The sequence below is a fragment of the Phoca vitulina genome, unplaced genomic scaffold (assembly GCF_004348235.1).
Source record: "Phoca vitulina isolate PV1807 unplaced genomic scaffold, GSC_HSeal_1.0 scaffold2, whole genome shotgun sequence".
Classification (NCBI taxonomy): Eukaryota; Metazoa; Chordata; class Mammalia; order Carnivora; family Phocidae; genus Phoca; species Phoca vitulina.
In genome coordinates, this window is record NW_022589705.1 from 75,361,681 (window position 1) to 75,376,767 (window position 15,087).

Here is a 15,087-nt window from a genome sequence, read left to right on the forward strand (position 1 = left end):
CGGTAACTTCAGGACCCCAGTCACCTCCCCTATAAAGATTGGACAAAGGACCACAACAGGTGGATGAGCCTTTAGGGTTTAACCAGACTGAACAATGGGCCAGAACATTCCCCCAGAAGGTTGGACCTCAGCTCCTCCCACCTCCCTTGATGCCAGCCCCAGAGGGGGACACTCACTCTTCTTGGAAGCTGAGCCCGTTGTCTCTTGGAGTCCCAGCCATGGGGGCAGAGAGCTGTTCCTTGGTCCTGGGCTGCAAGGCCTCGGGCAGGCCTTGAACTCTCTTCCAGATTTCATGGCAAGTCTTGTCTAAGCTGTCTTGGGGTGTGTCCTGGTGGATCCAGATGTATCTGGGGAATGGGCCCAGGGCAGAGGGGCTCTTGGCCACCAGGGCCGGGGATGAAGGGAGCCCATTCCCACTGGCCATCCTCCTCCTCTCTTTCCGGAAGCCCCTTTGTCCACCCAGGGCTCGAAGACAGGGGGACCATCCACCACCACCCCTCATTCACCAGAAAGGGAGATGAGGATGGGCAGAAGCAGGTCAGTTCTGTCTGGCTATTGCTTCAGCAAGGTGACTTATGTTCAGAGGCCTTCGATTTGTGTGTGAGTGGTGGATGGAGGACAGCTTTCTTTTGGGGAAGGGGAGCTTATTTTGATTTGTTTTTATTTGCTCTTTCCTGGCTTTTGCCCCCCTCCCCCTCTCCCTTAGAAGAAAATATTTGAAAGTCAACAAAAACCAGTAGCTTAGTAACCGTGGAATCCCCCTGAGCTCAGGAACCAGGCGCCTGGGCGGGCAGAATGACATCTGGGAACAGCTGGAGGGGGAGGGCAGGCTCTCCCCACAGTCCCTGGCACTCCCCCGTCGCGATGCGCCCGTGACACCTTGCGGCGCCTGCGGCTCAGCCCATTCTCGCCCGCCAAGCCGCGCGGATGGCTGGGCCAGGCCCGGCACCGGGCACTGTGCTAGGCGCCGTGGGGGCGGGGGCCCGCCATCAGGTTCTCAGCCGGGCCTTCCCAGGGACCCCCGCGCACCCCGAGGGCCAACGGCCCGCCGAGCCCCGCCTAGCTCGGCCCCTCCCCGCCCCCCTGTCGCCCTCTCCAGCGCCGCTCTGCCTCGGCGGGCAGGAAGACCCCCGGGAGTGCGGCCCCCCCTCCGTAGCCCGCCCCGGCGCTCCCAGCGGACACCTGCGGCGCGCCCCGCACCGGGCTGCGCTCGGCCTCGGCCAGGGGCCCCACGCCTCGGCAGGGGCGCTGTCTCGGCGGGCCGCGCAGGGCGTGGCGGCTTGGGCCGATTTGCTTGCCGGTGGCGCCCACACCCTCCCTGTCCAGCGCCGGAATTCCTCTGCGGGTTTCAAACGCAACGGCTCGGTGCGCGGGCCGCCCTGGGTTCGGTGCCCAAGGCGCCCCGGCAGGGTGGGGGTGGGGGCCCTGAGGACCCCGGAGCACTTGCCCCTGTTGGAAGTCAAGGGCGCCGCGCCCCCGCCACTCCGTGCGGAACCTCAGCGCCTGCCAAGGGCCCCTGGCGCTGAATCGTCTGATCTTACCCCAAACTGCCATTTTACTGGGCGCTGACCGTGTGCCAAGCTCTGGGCTTTCTGTGTTATATTCAACGAACAAGTTCGTGAAGTTAGTACCATTGTTTATTACCGTTCAGCGTTTGAGGAAACCCAGTCTCTGAGTCAAGAAGAAATGTGTCCAAGGCCCACTAGGAAGAGGGGAGCACCCAGCCCCCACCCCCTACGCCGGCCCTGATCCCTTGCTCTCAGCCTTTGCGATCCACCAGTCCCTCCTGAGCTGCGTGCAGCGGGTCCCCGGGGTGGAGCGTGAGCCGGTGGGAGTGGGGTCAGGGGCTCAGGGGCAGAGAGATGGGCTAAGTTAGCAGTTTGCGGCCCAGTGGGTTCCCCCTTCTCACTGGATGGGCTTCATTAAACTCGTAACTGACATAGCGCATTTGCCTGCCCAGGGCTCTCTGGCCCCATGAGTCAGTCGTCGTTCCTCCGGGGGTTTCACCCAGAAAAGGGAGAGCCAGGTGACTGGGAAGAAGAGTGGATGGGAACAGACCAGAGCCGGGTTGAACCCGGACACTGCCACCTCCTAGCTGTGGGACCCCAACCACTTTTTTAACCTCTCCCATGCTCCTTCCTTCTTTCATTCCCCAGGATTGACTGAGGACCTCCTGGTGAGTTGCTGGGCACTGAGGAAGCATGCAGGTGAACAAGCTAGCATGGTCCCTGCTCTCCTGAAGCCTATATTCAGGGCAAGGAGACAGATCACAAGCTAGCAAGGCAAGTAAATAAGCACTAATTACAGATGAAATAAGGGCTCTGATGCGACAGGGGGAGGGGAATGGTGGCAGCGTTAGATGGATGTCCAGTTAGGCCTCTTTGAGGAGGAGGAGACCGAAGGAGGAGAAGGAATCCTTTTATGTAAAAATGGTGTTAAAAAAAAATTCTTAAGAAAACTGCATTTCTGGCACATAGTAGGCACTCAATAAATATGTGTTGGATGAATTAATGATATATGTAAAGTACCTGGCATGCAGTAGGTGCCCAGTACACACCCTGCTCTTCAGAGAAGGCCCGAGTTCCTGGAAATGTTGACTCTCAATTTTGAAATCTGAGCTTCATTCCCCTTTGATTTTCATTATAAAATTGAAGATGTTCTCCTTTGGGGAAAATTCTGAGGACCTAGACTGAATAAAATTATAGTTAAGAATGTAGAAAACCTTTTAAGATAGTGTATTTAAAGGAAAAGTGATCATTTCTGATGAAATATTAATAGTTCTGAAAATGTCACTCAGTGTTTGTGCTGCTTGGCATTTGGTTGGCTAAACCTATGCTTAGAGCAGAACGCCAACAACCCAGTGCTGCCCAGGCCACAGGATTCTGGAAAGTTAGCCAGCTCACTCACTCCTGTTCTTTCTCCCCCCACAGCAGAAGACTAGGCGACAGGGGCTAAATTGGAAAAGATTGGGAAAAAAACAATAAAAGGCAACAGGGATATGGAATAAAGATAGGAGCATGTTTTTTGGAGCACACAGCTGAGGTTTCTAGAAGATTCTGCAAGAAGAAAAAATGTAAGTGAAGTAATTTGAAATAGTATAAAGCTATGTCCAGTATGGTAGTTGCTAAGCCACATGTGGCTATTTTAATTCTACTTTAATGTAAATTAAGTTAAAATTTTAGTTCCTTAGTTACATCAGCCACATTTCAGGTGCAGCTTGCGGCTTGTGGCTACCATTTTGGACTGCATAGAGAACATTTTCATGGTCATGAAACACATGGACTCTAGAACCAGACTACCTGGATTCAAATTCTGAGTTCATGTGTTCTGGCCTTGGTGTATTAGTTCTCTAGGGCTGCCATAACAAAGTACCACAGAATGGGTGGCTGAAACAATAGAAATTTATTTCTTCACAGTTCTGGAGGCTAGAAGTCGAAGATCAAGGTGTCCACGGGAGTGGTTCTTTCTGAGGCCTCTCTCATGGGCTCATAGATGGCTTTCTTCTCCCATGTCTTCATATGGTCTTCTGTCTGTGCATCTGTCCTCTTCTTATAAGGACACCAGTCATATTGGATTAGGCCCCAACCCATGATCTCATTTTACCTTAATTGCTCTTTAAAGGTTCTGTCTCCACTCACAGTCATATTTTGAGGTACTGGGGGTTAGGACTTCAACATACGAATTTGGAGGGACACCTTTTAGCTCATAACATTTGAGTCTCATCTGTCAAATGGGATAATAAAAAACACCTGCTTTGTAGAATTGTTGTAGATGTACTATTACCAAGTGATTACTTAACACACGAAAAGTCCCTAGAATGTGTGGCACATAAGACATCCATAAAAGGGCTGTATATTAGTTCCTTTGTTGATTACACTGAAATGTGTGCTACTGGAGTTTCTAAGTAACTGCTTTTGTGCTACGTATAGGGAGGGAGGACTTTAGCTGTACTGGGGAAGTTAGTCTGTGATGGAGGGACAGACCCAAATCATCCACGAAGCCTTTCTAGGCTTTGTTCATTTCTGAGCACCTACCATGGGCCAAGATTGTGCAAGGTACAGGACGAGGAGATGAAGAAAACCTCTCGCATAGACATTGTTACAGGTGAGTGAAGGGAGCAAAGCATTCCATAAGTGCCTGGTACATAGCAGATGTGGGGAAAACTGAGCTTATTCCAGTCTTGTTCAATATATGTAGTTGTGTTCCTTCAGCACATATGTATCTGTGTGCCCAGCACATGAAATGGTGTCCGTGACCACTGAATGCTTTACTTCAAGGTCTGCAAAGGGGCAGGGACCAGGCCTGTCTTCGGCACCTTGAACAGTGGGTTCAATTTGTTTGGACAAATTCTTAAATTACCTGTTACTGCCTTTATGACACTGGACAGATTGTTTAACCTCTGTATACCTCAGTTTGCTCATCTGGTGAAACAGGGATAATGCCAGCTTCATAGAGTTGTTTTGCGACAGCTGAGATGATGCAGGTACAGGGCTTAGGACAGGGACCCAGGGAATCCTAGCTATCAGTATTTAGGATTGGGAGGTTCTGGCTTTTCTATTTGGAAGCAGGAAAGCCTCAGGAAGAAGCAACTGTCCCTCCCCATTCCCCAGCCTGGCTTCCATCATGGGCACTAGCATGGCCAAGCTCATCCAGGTGGGCACAGTCTGCCCTCTGCAAAGGCCTTCATAGGCTCCAAAGCAGCTTCCTCTTGTAGGCCCTGTCCCTCATCTAACATATTTGAAACACACCCACCTCTCACCACAAATATAACTTTCTGGCTGTACAAGAAAATTGAAAGGATTTTTGCCATTTTGCTTTTGAAAAATTTTGGCCATGAGTAATTTAATTTATGGTCGGCTATGACTTCTTCCCATGCTTGGTGCCTACCTGGGAGATCTTGCACGGTAAGAAAACTCCAACCTACAAATTGTTATCAAATGTAAGGAAATTTTTATGACTACTAAATTCCACCATCAATGAAGTTGACATAATGTTACATTTTGCATTTAATTAAATATTTACTGATTTTAATGTTGCAGTTGTCTACTTTGTATTGTGGAGGTATTAAAAACATTTTTAGGCCTCAAACTTTCATGTAGGTCCCCGAAAACCCATAGAGAACCCCCCTCTTCATTCCCAGGCCAGTGATGCCCTAATGGGGTCAGGGTGCCCAGAGGCGGGGGAGGGGAGGCATGTATAGGGAGATGTCAGGTACATTTCCTGAGAGACAAACCATCAGAGCTGGAGGAAGGGGAGGGTGCAGCTACGTGTCGCAGGAACAGGTCTTCCTGGATATTGTCCCGGCAACTGAAGCCAGCCATAGAGCAGCCAGCCATTTCCAGGACTTTGAAAAGGACACCAGAATGCTCTGGAAGCAAAGCTATGACTCTGGCTTTTCTCTCCTGCTTTTCTATTGGAAGAATAGAATGGCAATAGATGGCAAACCTCACCATGGCCCAGGAGATTTCATCTCTTATTCTTGCCCCCATTCCTGGCCCACGGGTGGAGAGTTTAGGCTGTGGTCGCTGACATACTTGAATTTGAATTCCTGCTCTGCTGCTTACTATGGGTGGCTTTACACACGCTTACCTTCTCTGGCATTTCATCATCGGCAAAGTGGTTGAAACAACAGACAGGTGCAGAGGGGGAGAGGTTCAGATAGGAAAATGCAAAGTTCTCAGCACAGATACCTGATTATTGTTATTACCAGCTATTAAAGTAAAAGTGGTAGCTTATGAGATGTCCATTTAAAGTCAGGGGAAAGGAAGGCCATAGGTGATGGAAAGAAAGAATACAACTTGGCACTGGTGGCCCAGCAAGGTAGCAAAAAAGTCAGAATGCATTTGACCTTTCACTTCCTGCTCTGGCTTTCCCGCCAGACTCATCGTGACAGGAGCCCCAAGAACTTCTGGAGGGGCTGTATGTGGGACCCTTCTCAACTAGAAGCTTGGTGTTCTGCCCTTCCATAACTTCCATGCCAGGATGTTGGTCACCAATATGCATTCATTTAAGATTTATACGATCTGACTGCTGAGATGATTTGAGGCAGCTTTCAGATTAAAAAGTAAAAATTACAGCATTGAAGAATAAAGTAAGAACTGACTTCATCTAAAGAAAACAGAAAAAGTTGCTACTTTCAGGCATCTGAATTGGTCAGAACGCACGGAGGTAATAAGGTAATAAAACTGGGTATCCCTATTTGTCAGCTAAAGCAAAAATGGAAACACGTTGGAAGGCAGAGTTTTTATTTTCTGACAGCAGAAAATACACATCTTCATCTGTGGAGACAAAATGTTTCCTGGAAATAACCCCAAGCATGAATTTATCATGAGTCCTTGTATAAAGGACACTGAATGACATAGTGGGCAATATATTCAATTCTGTTTTCATAAAGACAGAAATGCCATTAAGTTGGTCAGTTTCTCACATCAGGGGTTCTCTGAAGACATAAAGCATAACATGAAATCATAACTCAGAGAAGGCATTTCTTTAAGGAACGCAGATAATGAAGTCTGGGGGAGACACATTTGGGTCCATTCCACAACCATGATTGAGCACCTAGTCAAGCATCCATCCAGCCATCCAGCCATCCATCCATCCATCCATCCATCCATCCATCCATCCACCCAGCAGAGCTCTACTGAATGTGCACCATGTACCAGGCCCTCTAAGTGGCACTGGTGAAGACTGCTTGCAAGAGCTGACACCTGGACTGTGTTCTGAAGGACAAACAGGCAGACACCAGACACAGCAGCAGGAGGAGAGCATCCCAGGCCGAGGGAACAGCACGCATAAAGGCAAAGGAGAGAGAAAGCAGGCCCATCTCAGGAGCACAAGGGGCTCCAAATGGCCAGAGCATGGGTGGGTGGGTATGGGGAGTGGGGGGACAGGGGCTAGAGGAGCAGGTTGGGGCAGGTTAATGGAAGCCCCTGTAGGAAGAATCTAGCAGGGAGCTTGGATTTTACTCTGTAGGTCATGGGGAAATGTCCTGGGAAGGTGGGGGAGCTGTGAAATCAGGGTAGTGCTTGCAAAATAACTGGTGGCAAAGAGGAGACTACACTGAATGGGGACAAGAGCAGAGCTGGGGCACTTGTGATGTGGCTGTTGTAAGAAACTGGAAAGAAAGACCACAAGTCCTGGGAGATATTAAGGAGGCAGAATTTAGATGACTTGGGGGGCTTCCTGGATGTGGAGGCCCAGGGAAAGGGTCCAGGATGAGCTTCGCAGCTTTCTGGCCCAGGCACCTTTGGACATGGAGACACCAAGCAGAGAGGTGGGGTGCGGTGACAGGTTAGAAGCGGGGGAGTTCAGGTGTGAGCAGTCTGGGGCACGGCGTCCTGTGGGACATCCAGGAGGACAGAATGCCAGACACCGTGCAGGCACTAGGGACCACGGAGACCTTCAGGAGGAGGTTTCTGCCAGAGGCAACTCAGTCCACCAGCAGTGGGGGACGGTGAGACGTGGGACAATTACAGAACGTGGAGAGTGCAGGAGGGGGATCCCCTGCCCCTTCCGTCCTTCTGCCAGCATCCTGGACTGCACAAACGCTGCAGGAGCCTCAGGCTGTCTCCCTCCCAGCGCTTGCCCACACTGCTTACTTCCAGAACCAGGCCACCTCTCATCTGCCTCTCTCCCTAGGCTGAGCCAGGTGCCCTCCTCCTCTCTACCCCTCGCTGTATTTAATCGTGCCTTGCTGTTTATCTCCCTCCCCAATAAACTATCAACCCCCTAAGGGCAGGGACTACTGGCAATGTTTTATTCTTCTTTGTTTGTTCATTATTTGCTTTCTCAGCACCCAGCACAAACCTGGGCGTGCAGATCAACGTTTGAGACGTGGACAAATGAATGAGTGAAGAGTAAGCCCATGACTACACGGGATACTCCAGAAAAAACCAGGGAGGGTTGTATAAGGGTACTGCTGCTGGGACATGCCCCAGTATTCCAGTGGCTTAATGCTGTTGAAGATCATTTCTCATACAAGGGTCTGATCCTGGTGTCTCTGGTTGGTGGTGATTTTCCTCCACACAGTGATTTGGGATCCAGGCTTCTTCCAGCCTGTGGCTCTGCCATCCCCAAGGGACACAAACGCTCTGTACTGGCCAGCAGATGGAGGAGGAAGGATGAGAGGATTTTATGGGATCAGCCTTGAAGTGGCATACACCACTTCTGCTTACCTTCCTTTGGCTGGGACCTTGTCTCGTGACTTCACCCAATTACAAAGGGGACTGGGAAATGTAGTGGCTTCTCAGGACACTTCAGCACTATCGACATCTTGGGCCGAGTAATTTGGGGGACGGGGGTGGAGGAGAGCTTCCCCAGGCATTGTAGGATGTCCAGCAGCATCCCTGACTTCTACCCTGTAGAGGCTAGTAACACCCTCCAGTTGCGAACATAGTCAAATGTTCCCTGGGGGCCAGTATTGTCCCTGGTTGAGAACTGCTGCATTCTATGGAAGGGGAAGCCTGCGCTTCTGAGATCCAGCTAGCTGGCCAAGCTGCAACGGAGCCCCAGCAGGGGGACTGGGGGCGGGGAGGTGGTTAGGAAGGGCCACCTGGGAGAGGTGCCATTGAGCCAAGCGGTGGTTAGGACCATTTACTCCGCACGGTGAGAGAGGAATGGTACTGCTCTCAGAGCCAGTGTGAGTAAAGGCATGAGGCATGATAGCATAGCAGACTGGAGCTTCCAAATAGAGATGAGTCTAGAATAGCCCCCAACCTGTGCTTTATGGCCTCTGAGAAGCCAAGGAGAAATCTGACCTCTTTTGCCACTGATGGGAGTGCTATCCCTTTCCTTGTATCACAAACAGATTTTTCTACAAGAAATGTCAGAATTCGGGGGGGGCCCGCATTTGGTAGCCCTGGAGGAAAGGCTGACCAGGGGCCCTTCTCACTTCTCCCTCCTGGCGTCTGAGGCCCACAGCCTCACCACCCTCCGTGCTGGGCTTTTTCTTCCTCAACCTCCGCTGTCACCTTTCCTTGGGAAGCAGATCCCTGTCATCTCCACAGTGACAACCTTGCTCTTGGGACAGACGAACTTTGTCTGATCATGCTCGTGATTTACAATCCCCACCCTCCACTCAGACCCCAGGCTCCTCCTTGAAGCCCTTGCTTTTGCTCTGTGGCCCTTCTCTGCCGTCCTGCTGACCTCACCCCGCCCTCCCCCCCAGGGGCCTCCACTTCTGCCCTCATCCTGCAGAGCCTCCTATTGGCCCCTGCCCCCACCCCTTGGCTTCAGAAAGCTCCTGCATTTTCTTCTTGGGTCAGAATGAAAATTGCAGGGCATCAAGTCTCCAGCCCCTCCTTGAATCAGGCTGAATTCTCCAGCGCATCAGGTCTTGTTTTCTTTCTAAAACGAACTCTGATCTTATCTAGATATTAGGCTTATCTTGGCGAGTCACTATACTGCATTGGGCTTTTTTGCAACGTGATATTGTGGAGACATCTTGACCCGTGGCTGCCTACTGCTCTGGGAAGAATGGAAGGGGAATGTAGGGGGCCAGTCCTGGAGGCTAGGCTGAGGGCCACCCTCTCCTAGGCTGGCGGGGAGGGCTGTTATCATCTCCTGGACTCCTGCCTCTCCCTTGCCCTGCGAATGTTCTCAAGGCTCCTGTCTCTGCCTGTACCCACATCACTTCCAGCAGACTACTGCAATCACCTTCCAAGTGCATTCCCTTTTTCTGCCCCTTCCTTCCCATCTGTTACCCCACAGAGAAGTCAGAGTACATGCTAAGCTGTGCCCCTTGGCTTCTACTTCCTAGAAATAAAAAAATCCACCTCTCTGGGATTCAGAGCTGTCCACCTTTGCAGAATATCTCCTGCTAAAGCAGTCGCCCTATGCATGGCCCTAACAGATCTCTCTTTAAATATATATCCCCACTATCATGCCCATGCTTTCTTTCCTCCCTCCACCTGAAAAGTCTTGTCTTCCTGTTATGGGTAGAATTGTGTCTCCTTCTTCAAATTTGTATGTTGAAGTCCTAACTCCCAGTACCTCAGAATGGGACTATATTTAGAGACAGGGTTTTGAAGAGGTCATCAAGTTAAAACGAGTTTAGGGTGGGCCCTAATCCAGTGACCGATGTCCTTCTAAGAAGAGGTGATCTGGACACAGACATGTTCAGAGGGGAGACAATGTGAAGAGATAGAGAGAAGGCCGTCTACAAGTCAAGGAGAGAGGACTCAGAAGGAGCCAACCCTGTGGACACCTTGATCTCAGACTTCGAGCCTCCAGAGCTATGAGAAAATGAATTTCTGTTGTTTAAGCTACACATTGTGTGGTACTTTGTTATGGCAGCCCTAGTGAACTAATACACCTCTTATTTCTCACTGCCTACGACTAAAATCCAAACTCCTCACCATTCCCTATGCCTCTTCGTGATTTGGTTCCTATGCTCCCACCTCTTCCCTCATCTGCTAGGTGTCCCCTCTTGCTCACTTGATCCCCTACACCCTGTCTCCCGCCCCTTTTCAGAGCCTCGCCCATGGCCCCTGTACCAAAAACTTCTTTCCCACCTCTTTGCAGGGCTGCGCTGCTTAATTTAGATCCCACTTTCAAGGTCACCACCTGGGAGAGGGCTGCCCAGACTACCTATTTAAGTTACATTCCCCCCATATTCGTTCTCAGAGCACCATGAACTTTTCCTTGCTCGCATCCTTAATTAGTAACCTTATATATATTTATCTATCACCTACCTTCATCAAGCCAGGGACTGTTCACCTGGGTGTATATTCATTATCTAGTACAGTGTCCATCGTGTAATGATGCTCACTAAATATTTGTTGAGTAAATCTTCATCTTGCCAAAATCTCTATCCAGGCCTTGGGGCCCTGCCAAAATCCTACTTCCCTCCTTAAGTGAGCTTTTCGATCCCCCCAAGTCCAAGACAAGCATAGTCTTGATTTGTCTCTCTAATGTGTCCCTTGTGGCATGGTGATCACCATGGCCCGAGTGTATGGGTTGTGTGTGGGGTGCCCACCTCCACCCCACATCCTCCGAAGATGGCCTGCACACTGTGGATGGCCTCAATAAATGTATGTGGACCCAAATAGATCAGAGAGAGTGATGAATGGTGGAGGAAGTAACTGGGCCATTTACAGGGATGAAAAGTGCGCCCCTGCCCTCCACAGCGCCCAACGAGAAGGATGACAAACATTCCTTTTGCCAGGGAGGGTTTGGGGGCAAACCTCAGCTGTGGGTTGCAGCCACAGAGCAAAGTTCTGGGGCTGAGAAGGGGCCAGGGGCAGTCCACTGGCCTGGAGCCCCAGAATTATAGAGCAGCCCAGACTCTTCTGCCCAGCTGTGGGCTGCTGGGGAGGGCTGGGCATCTGCCAGCTCGTCTCTGGAGGAGAACCCAGCAGGCAGGAAAGGGGGAAGGCCCAAGCCTAGGAGCCGGGAGCCCACCCCAGGGAAGGCCCCAGCCGACAGCCCCCCAAGGCTGCCATCCACTCACCGCAGAACCAGCCCCTCCCTCCTCCCCAGGGCTGGTGGGAAGGCCTCGGCCAGTCTTGGCTGGTTGAGCCCTCTCTTTCAGGGGCTGGGCCTGGACAATGGGAAGTGAAAAGCCCCCTCCCCACCGCCCTGGGGACATAAAGCAGGCCTTTCACTGTGGAGTTCTGGCTGCTTCGGTTGGTTCTTGGCACCCAGCAAGGCGGCGTCGGGAGGGGCGAGAAAGCAAGTGTGTTGGGGGTGGGGATGGGCCGGCGATTCGGAGGATGCTCGCCGGCCCTGGGCCACCGGGCAGGCTCCCCAGCTGTGGGATGAGCTCATTCAGGGAAACCGGAACAACTTGGGGTGGGGGTGGGGGATGGGCATCAAGGAAGCTGGGAGATCGTGGCTCTAGGGAGCAAGTTTTTCGTGGGGAGCAAGGACAAGCACCCACTCCTCCGGCCCTGCCCATCACCCTCCCCATTCGAGATCGGCAATCCCGTAGCCCTTTCCAGGCTCTTTCCCGGAAATTCTCAGGCCCCCGCCGACCGCCGGCCACTGGCCCCGGGACTCGCAGATAGCCGAGCTCCGGCTTGGCCAAACCCCTAAGCCCGGAGCTCTGCCTCTCTCCGGTGCCTCAGGCAAAGGGGGTGGGGGTGCTCACCGACTAGTGTCTCTCCGCTGGGCGCGCCAGCGGGAACCTTCCCTACCCCCAGCCTTGCCCCTCCCGGTCCCCTCCAGCCTCCCCCCCCCCGCAGTAGCTTTTCCCTCTCGCCCAGAGTTTGGCGTAGACAGCGAAGGAGCCATCGTGACTGACGGAGGAGTCTAGGGAAGACGAGACAGAGACAGCGACCGACTGGGGGTGGGGGAGGGGGTGGGGACCGATGCTGAGCGTTTGGGGGCAGGCGGCAGCGGCGACGGGGGAGAGGTGGGGAGCAGCTCACGCCACTGGGAGAAACTCTCCCGGTTTGGGGCCGTGGCTGGGAGGGGGAGGGGAGAAGAAGCAGGGTCCGGTTATTTAATTTTGAGGATAAATTGTACAAGTAACTCTTGCATCGTCCTTCCACCTCACCTGCCCCACGCACCCCCCCCCCCCCCCCCCCCCCCCCCCGTCGCCCAATTCTTAACCCTGGGTGTGAGCGCACACACCCTTCCTTCTCCCGGGATGGGGTAGGAGGCTATTGCGAATGGGTCTCCTAAACATCGGCCCCGACCCCGAGATTGCAAGTTCAAAGCCACCACCCATGATCAGCTCGTAAGAGCCGTGACTTGGGGAACCGCATCCTTCTTTGGTTACCTTTTCCCAGACAGTATTCCAATTTCCAAACGTGGAAGAGGCATGTGTGTGTGTCGGTATCACTGTGTGTATGTGCGCGCGTGTGTGTATGGGGGGTGTATTAATGGGTGATCTTATAAATGGAAACGAGAGGACTGAACTTAAAAGAAACTGGTCAATTGTAAAACAAACAGGAATAAACAACCCTTTAGATGTAATTTGTGGTTTATCTGGAGATGGAGGTGGCGCTGAAGAGGAACCCCCACCCTCCAATATTTTTTCCTTTGCTGCGCCTCCACCCCCAGCATTTGGAGCGGCGGAGAAGCGGCTCCGGAGTGATTAATCCGGGGATAATTCACCCCCCCGCCCCCCGGCGCGAACCCCGCGAAGCGGGATTGGAGCGAGTCATTTCCGAGAGCGCAGCGCGCCTCTCCCCGGCCGGGCGGACACTTGGTTCATTCCAGCCGCAGAAGCTCAGGGCTCCCGCGTACCGGGATTTTTTTCTGAGCAGAAAAAAAGCTCCAGAGCTCTCCTGACCTCCTTTCTCCTCGGCGGCGAGCGGAGCCTCTCCCTCGGCGCTGCCGGCCGCGCCATGCCGCGCTCGCGGGGACGGAAGCAGGGGCGCTGCGGCTGCCCCGCGGGGAGGGCTCGCGGCGAAGCCGGGATTTCGGCGCTCGTGTCGGGCGCCCGGAGCCGCTGGGGCCGCCGGCCGCCGCAGCCAACGCCGCCGCCGCTGCTGCTGCTGCTGGGCTGGGGGCTGCTCAGCGCCTCGGCCGCCGCGGGTAAGTCCGGCCGCGCCGGAGAGCCGCGGCCGCCGCGCGCCCCACCCGAGCTCCTCGCCCACCCCTCTCCGACAGGGTCCCTGTCCCTTTCCCCGCTCTCTCCCTTAACCTTCCCCACTCCCAGTCGCCCACCCTCCTGCTCAGCCTCGCTTCAGTCGATCCCCCATTCTCCTCCCACCCTCAGCCGCATCCTCACCTCCACCCTCACCCTCATTGCTACCCTCAAACCCAACCGCAACTTGGCCGGATCCGGCCGGCGTGGGGAGCCTGGGAGACAGACATTCCCGCCCGGGGCTGAGGGGCACCCAGACCGTGGCTTCAGTTGCTCCAGCCTCCCAGCCCCCCTAGGTGCCAGGCTTTTCCCCGATAAACTTTCCTGGAGCCCTACCCCCACCGCCGCCTCCCGATTCCGGTTGGCATACGGGTCCTGGGGGCTGGAGAGGAATGGCGCGCCCCCTCCCCGTTTCTGCGTCCGCAGGGTCTGCCCTTCCTGCCCCCGCCCATTTGCTCGTGAATGAAGCCCGCGCCCCAGCCGGAGCCGTCTCGAGACTGCGGCCACCACCCCTTACCCAAGTGGCCCCCTCCCCCGGGCTCGGGGCTAGAGGTGGGGAGGCGGTGAGGTGGGCGCGCGCCCAGGGCCAGGGTCCCGCGCACGCCTTGCGGGAAGACTCAGGTGGGGGCTGGAGGGTGCTGAGCCACAGGGAGGCGGGGGCGGGGGTTGTGCCCGGGGGCGGGGGAGGGAGTGTCGCCGCCAGGTTCCGCGCCGCCACATTCCCTTCGGTTCCCACTCCGCGCCAAAGTGCCCTTTCCCGCGCCCTGCTGCAGCCGAGCGCCGGGGCTGCGGCTGCGGCGGCGCGGGCGGCGGGACTTGCTCCCGGCGACCGAGTCAGGGAGGGGGGCGGACCTGGCGCGTGCGACGAGTCCCTGAACTTCGCGGGTGTCTGGCTGCAGCTTGAGGACCGGGGAAGGCACGCGGGCCTTCGGGAGAACCCAGTCCCCAGTGGGGACCAGTGGCTCCGACTGGTGCCCTTCCACTTTATCTCTTGCACCCCTCTGAGGCTCAATGCTAGCCACAGCCTAGAAAGTTCCGTGTGCCCGGGTGGGGACGAGTCCAACGGGCGACGCCTGGGGCCGCATTTTCATTTAGCGGGGAGGCTGACACTCACTGGGGGAGAAAACCTGTAACACCTGCTGCCTAGGCCTGGACTTGGGGCACCTCCGGCCTGGATCCTTGTTTTTTTTTGTTTGTTTGTTTGTTTTGTTTTGTTTTTTTAAACCACCGATTGAACCTCTGAAGGCTTGGCCTCCGCCACTCCAGCATCCCAGTGCTCCCTTCTTGGAAAGTGTGCCCCTTCCCCGGCAAGCTTTGCGGCCCACTCTGGGCTCCAGCATCTTGTGAACCCGTCCCTTAGCCGAGAATGTTAGGGATGCTGTTCTGGGAAGGCGCCCTGAGCTAGCCTCAGCTTTCCCATCCCGACTTGACCGGACTTTCTTGGTTCTCCTAGGAGTCATAGCTGCCGACACCCAGAGAGGGGCGCCCGCGGTGCGCTCGCCTAGGAGCTCTGGCCTCGCACACACCCACACCCACTGGGTGGCTGCACTGTT

At 54.3% G+C, this 15,087-nt stretch overlaps 2 protein-coding genes across 6 annotated transcripts in view; one reads left to right on the forward strand and one right to left on the reverse strand.

Annotated features, from left to right (window-relative positions):
* The window catches only part of CUNH1orf94 (chromosome unknown C1orf94 homolog), a 42,038-nt gene extending 41,356 nt beyond the window's left edge, over positions 1–682 (reverse strand). Inside the window, exon 1 of the mRNA XM_032417588.1 lies at positions 177–682. Within this exon, the coding sequence (XP_032273479.1) occupies positions 177–502 (326 nt within the window). The 5' untranslated portion in view covers positions 503–682. The remainder of the gene's footprint in view (positions 1–176) is intronic.
* Positions 683–13,153: 12,471 nt separating this feature from the next.
* Positions 13,154–15,087, forward strand: part of CSMD2 (CUB and Sushi multiple domains 2) — a 583,106-nt gene continuing 581,172 nt past the window's right edge. For all 5 annotated transcript variants that reach the window (XM_032388322.1, XM_032388331.1, XM_032388357.1 and 2 more), the window contains exon 1: positions 13,154–13,482. In XM_032388322.1, coding sequence (XP_032244213.1) covers positions 13,293–13,482 — 190 coding nt within the window. In that variant the 5' untranslated portion in view covers positions 13,154–13,292. The remainder of the gene's footprint in view (positions 13,483–15,087) is intronic.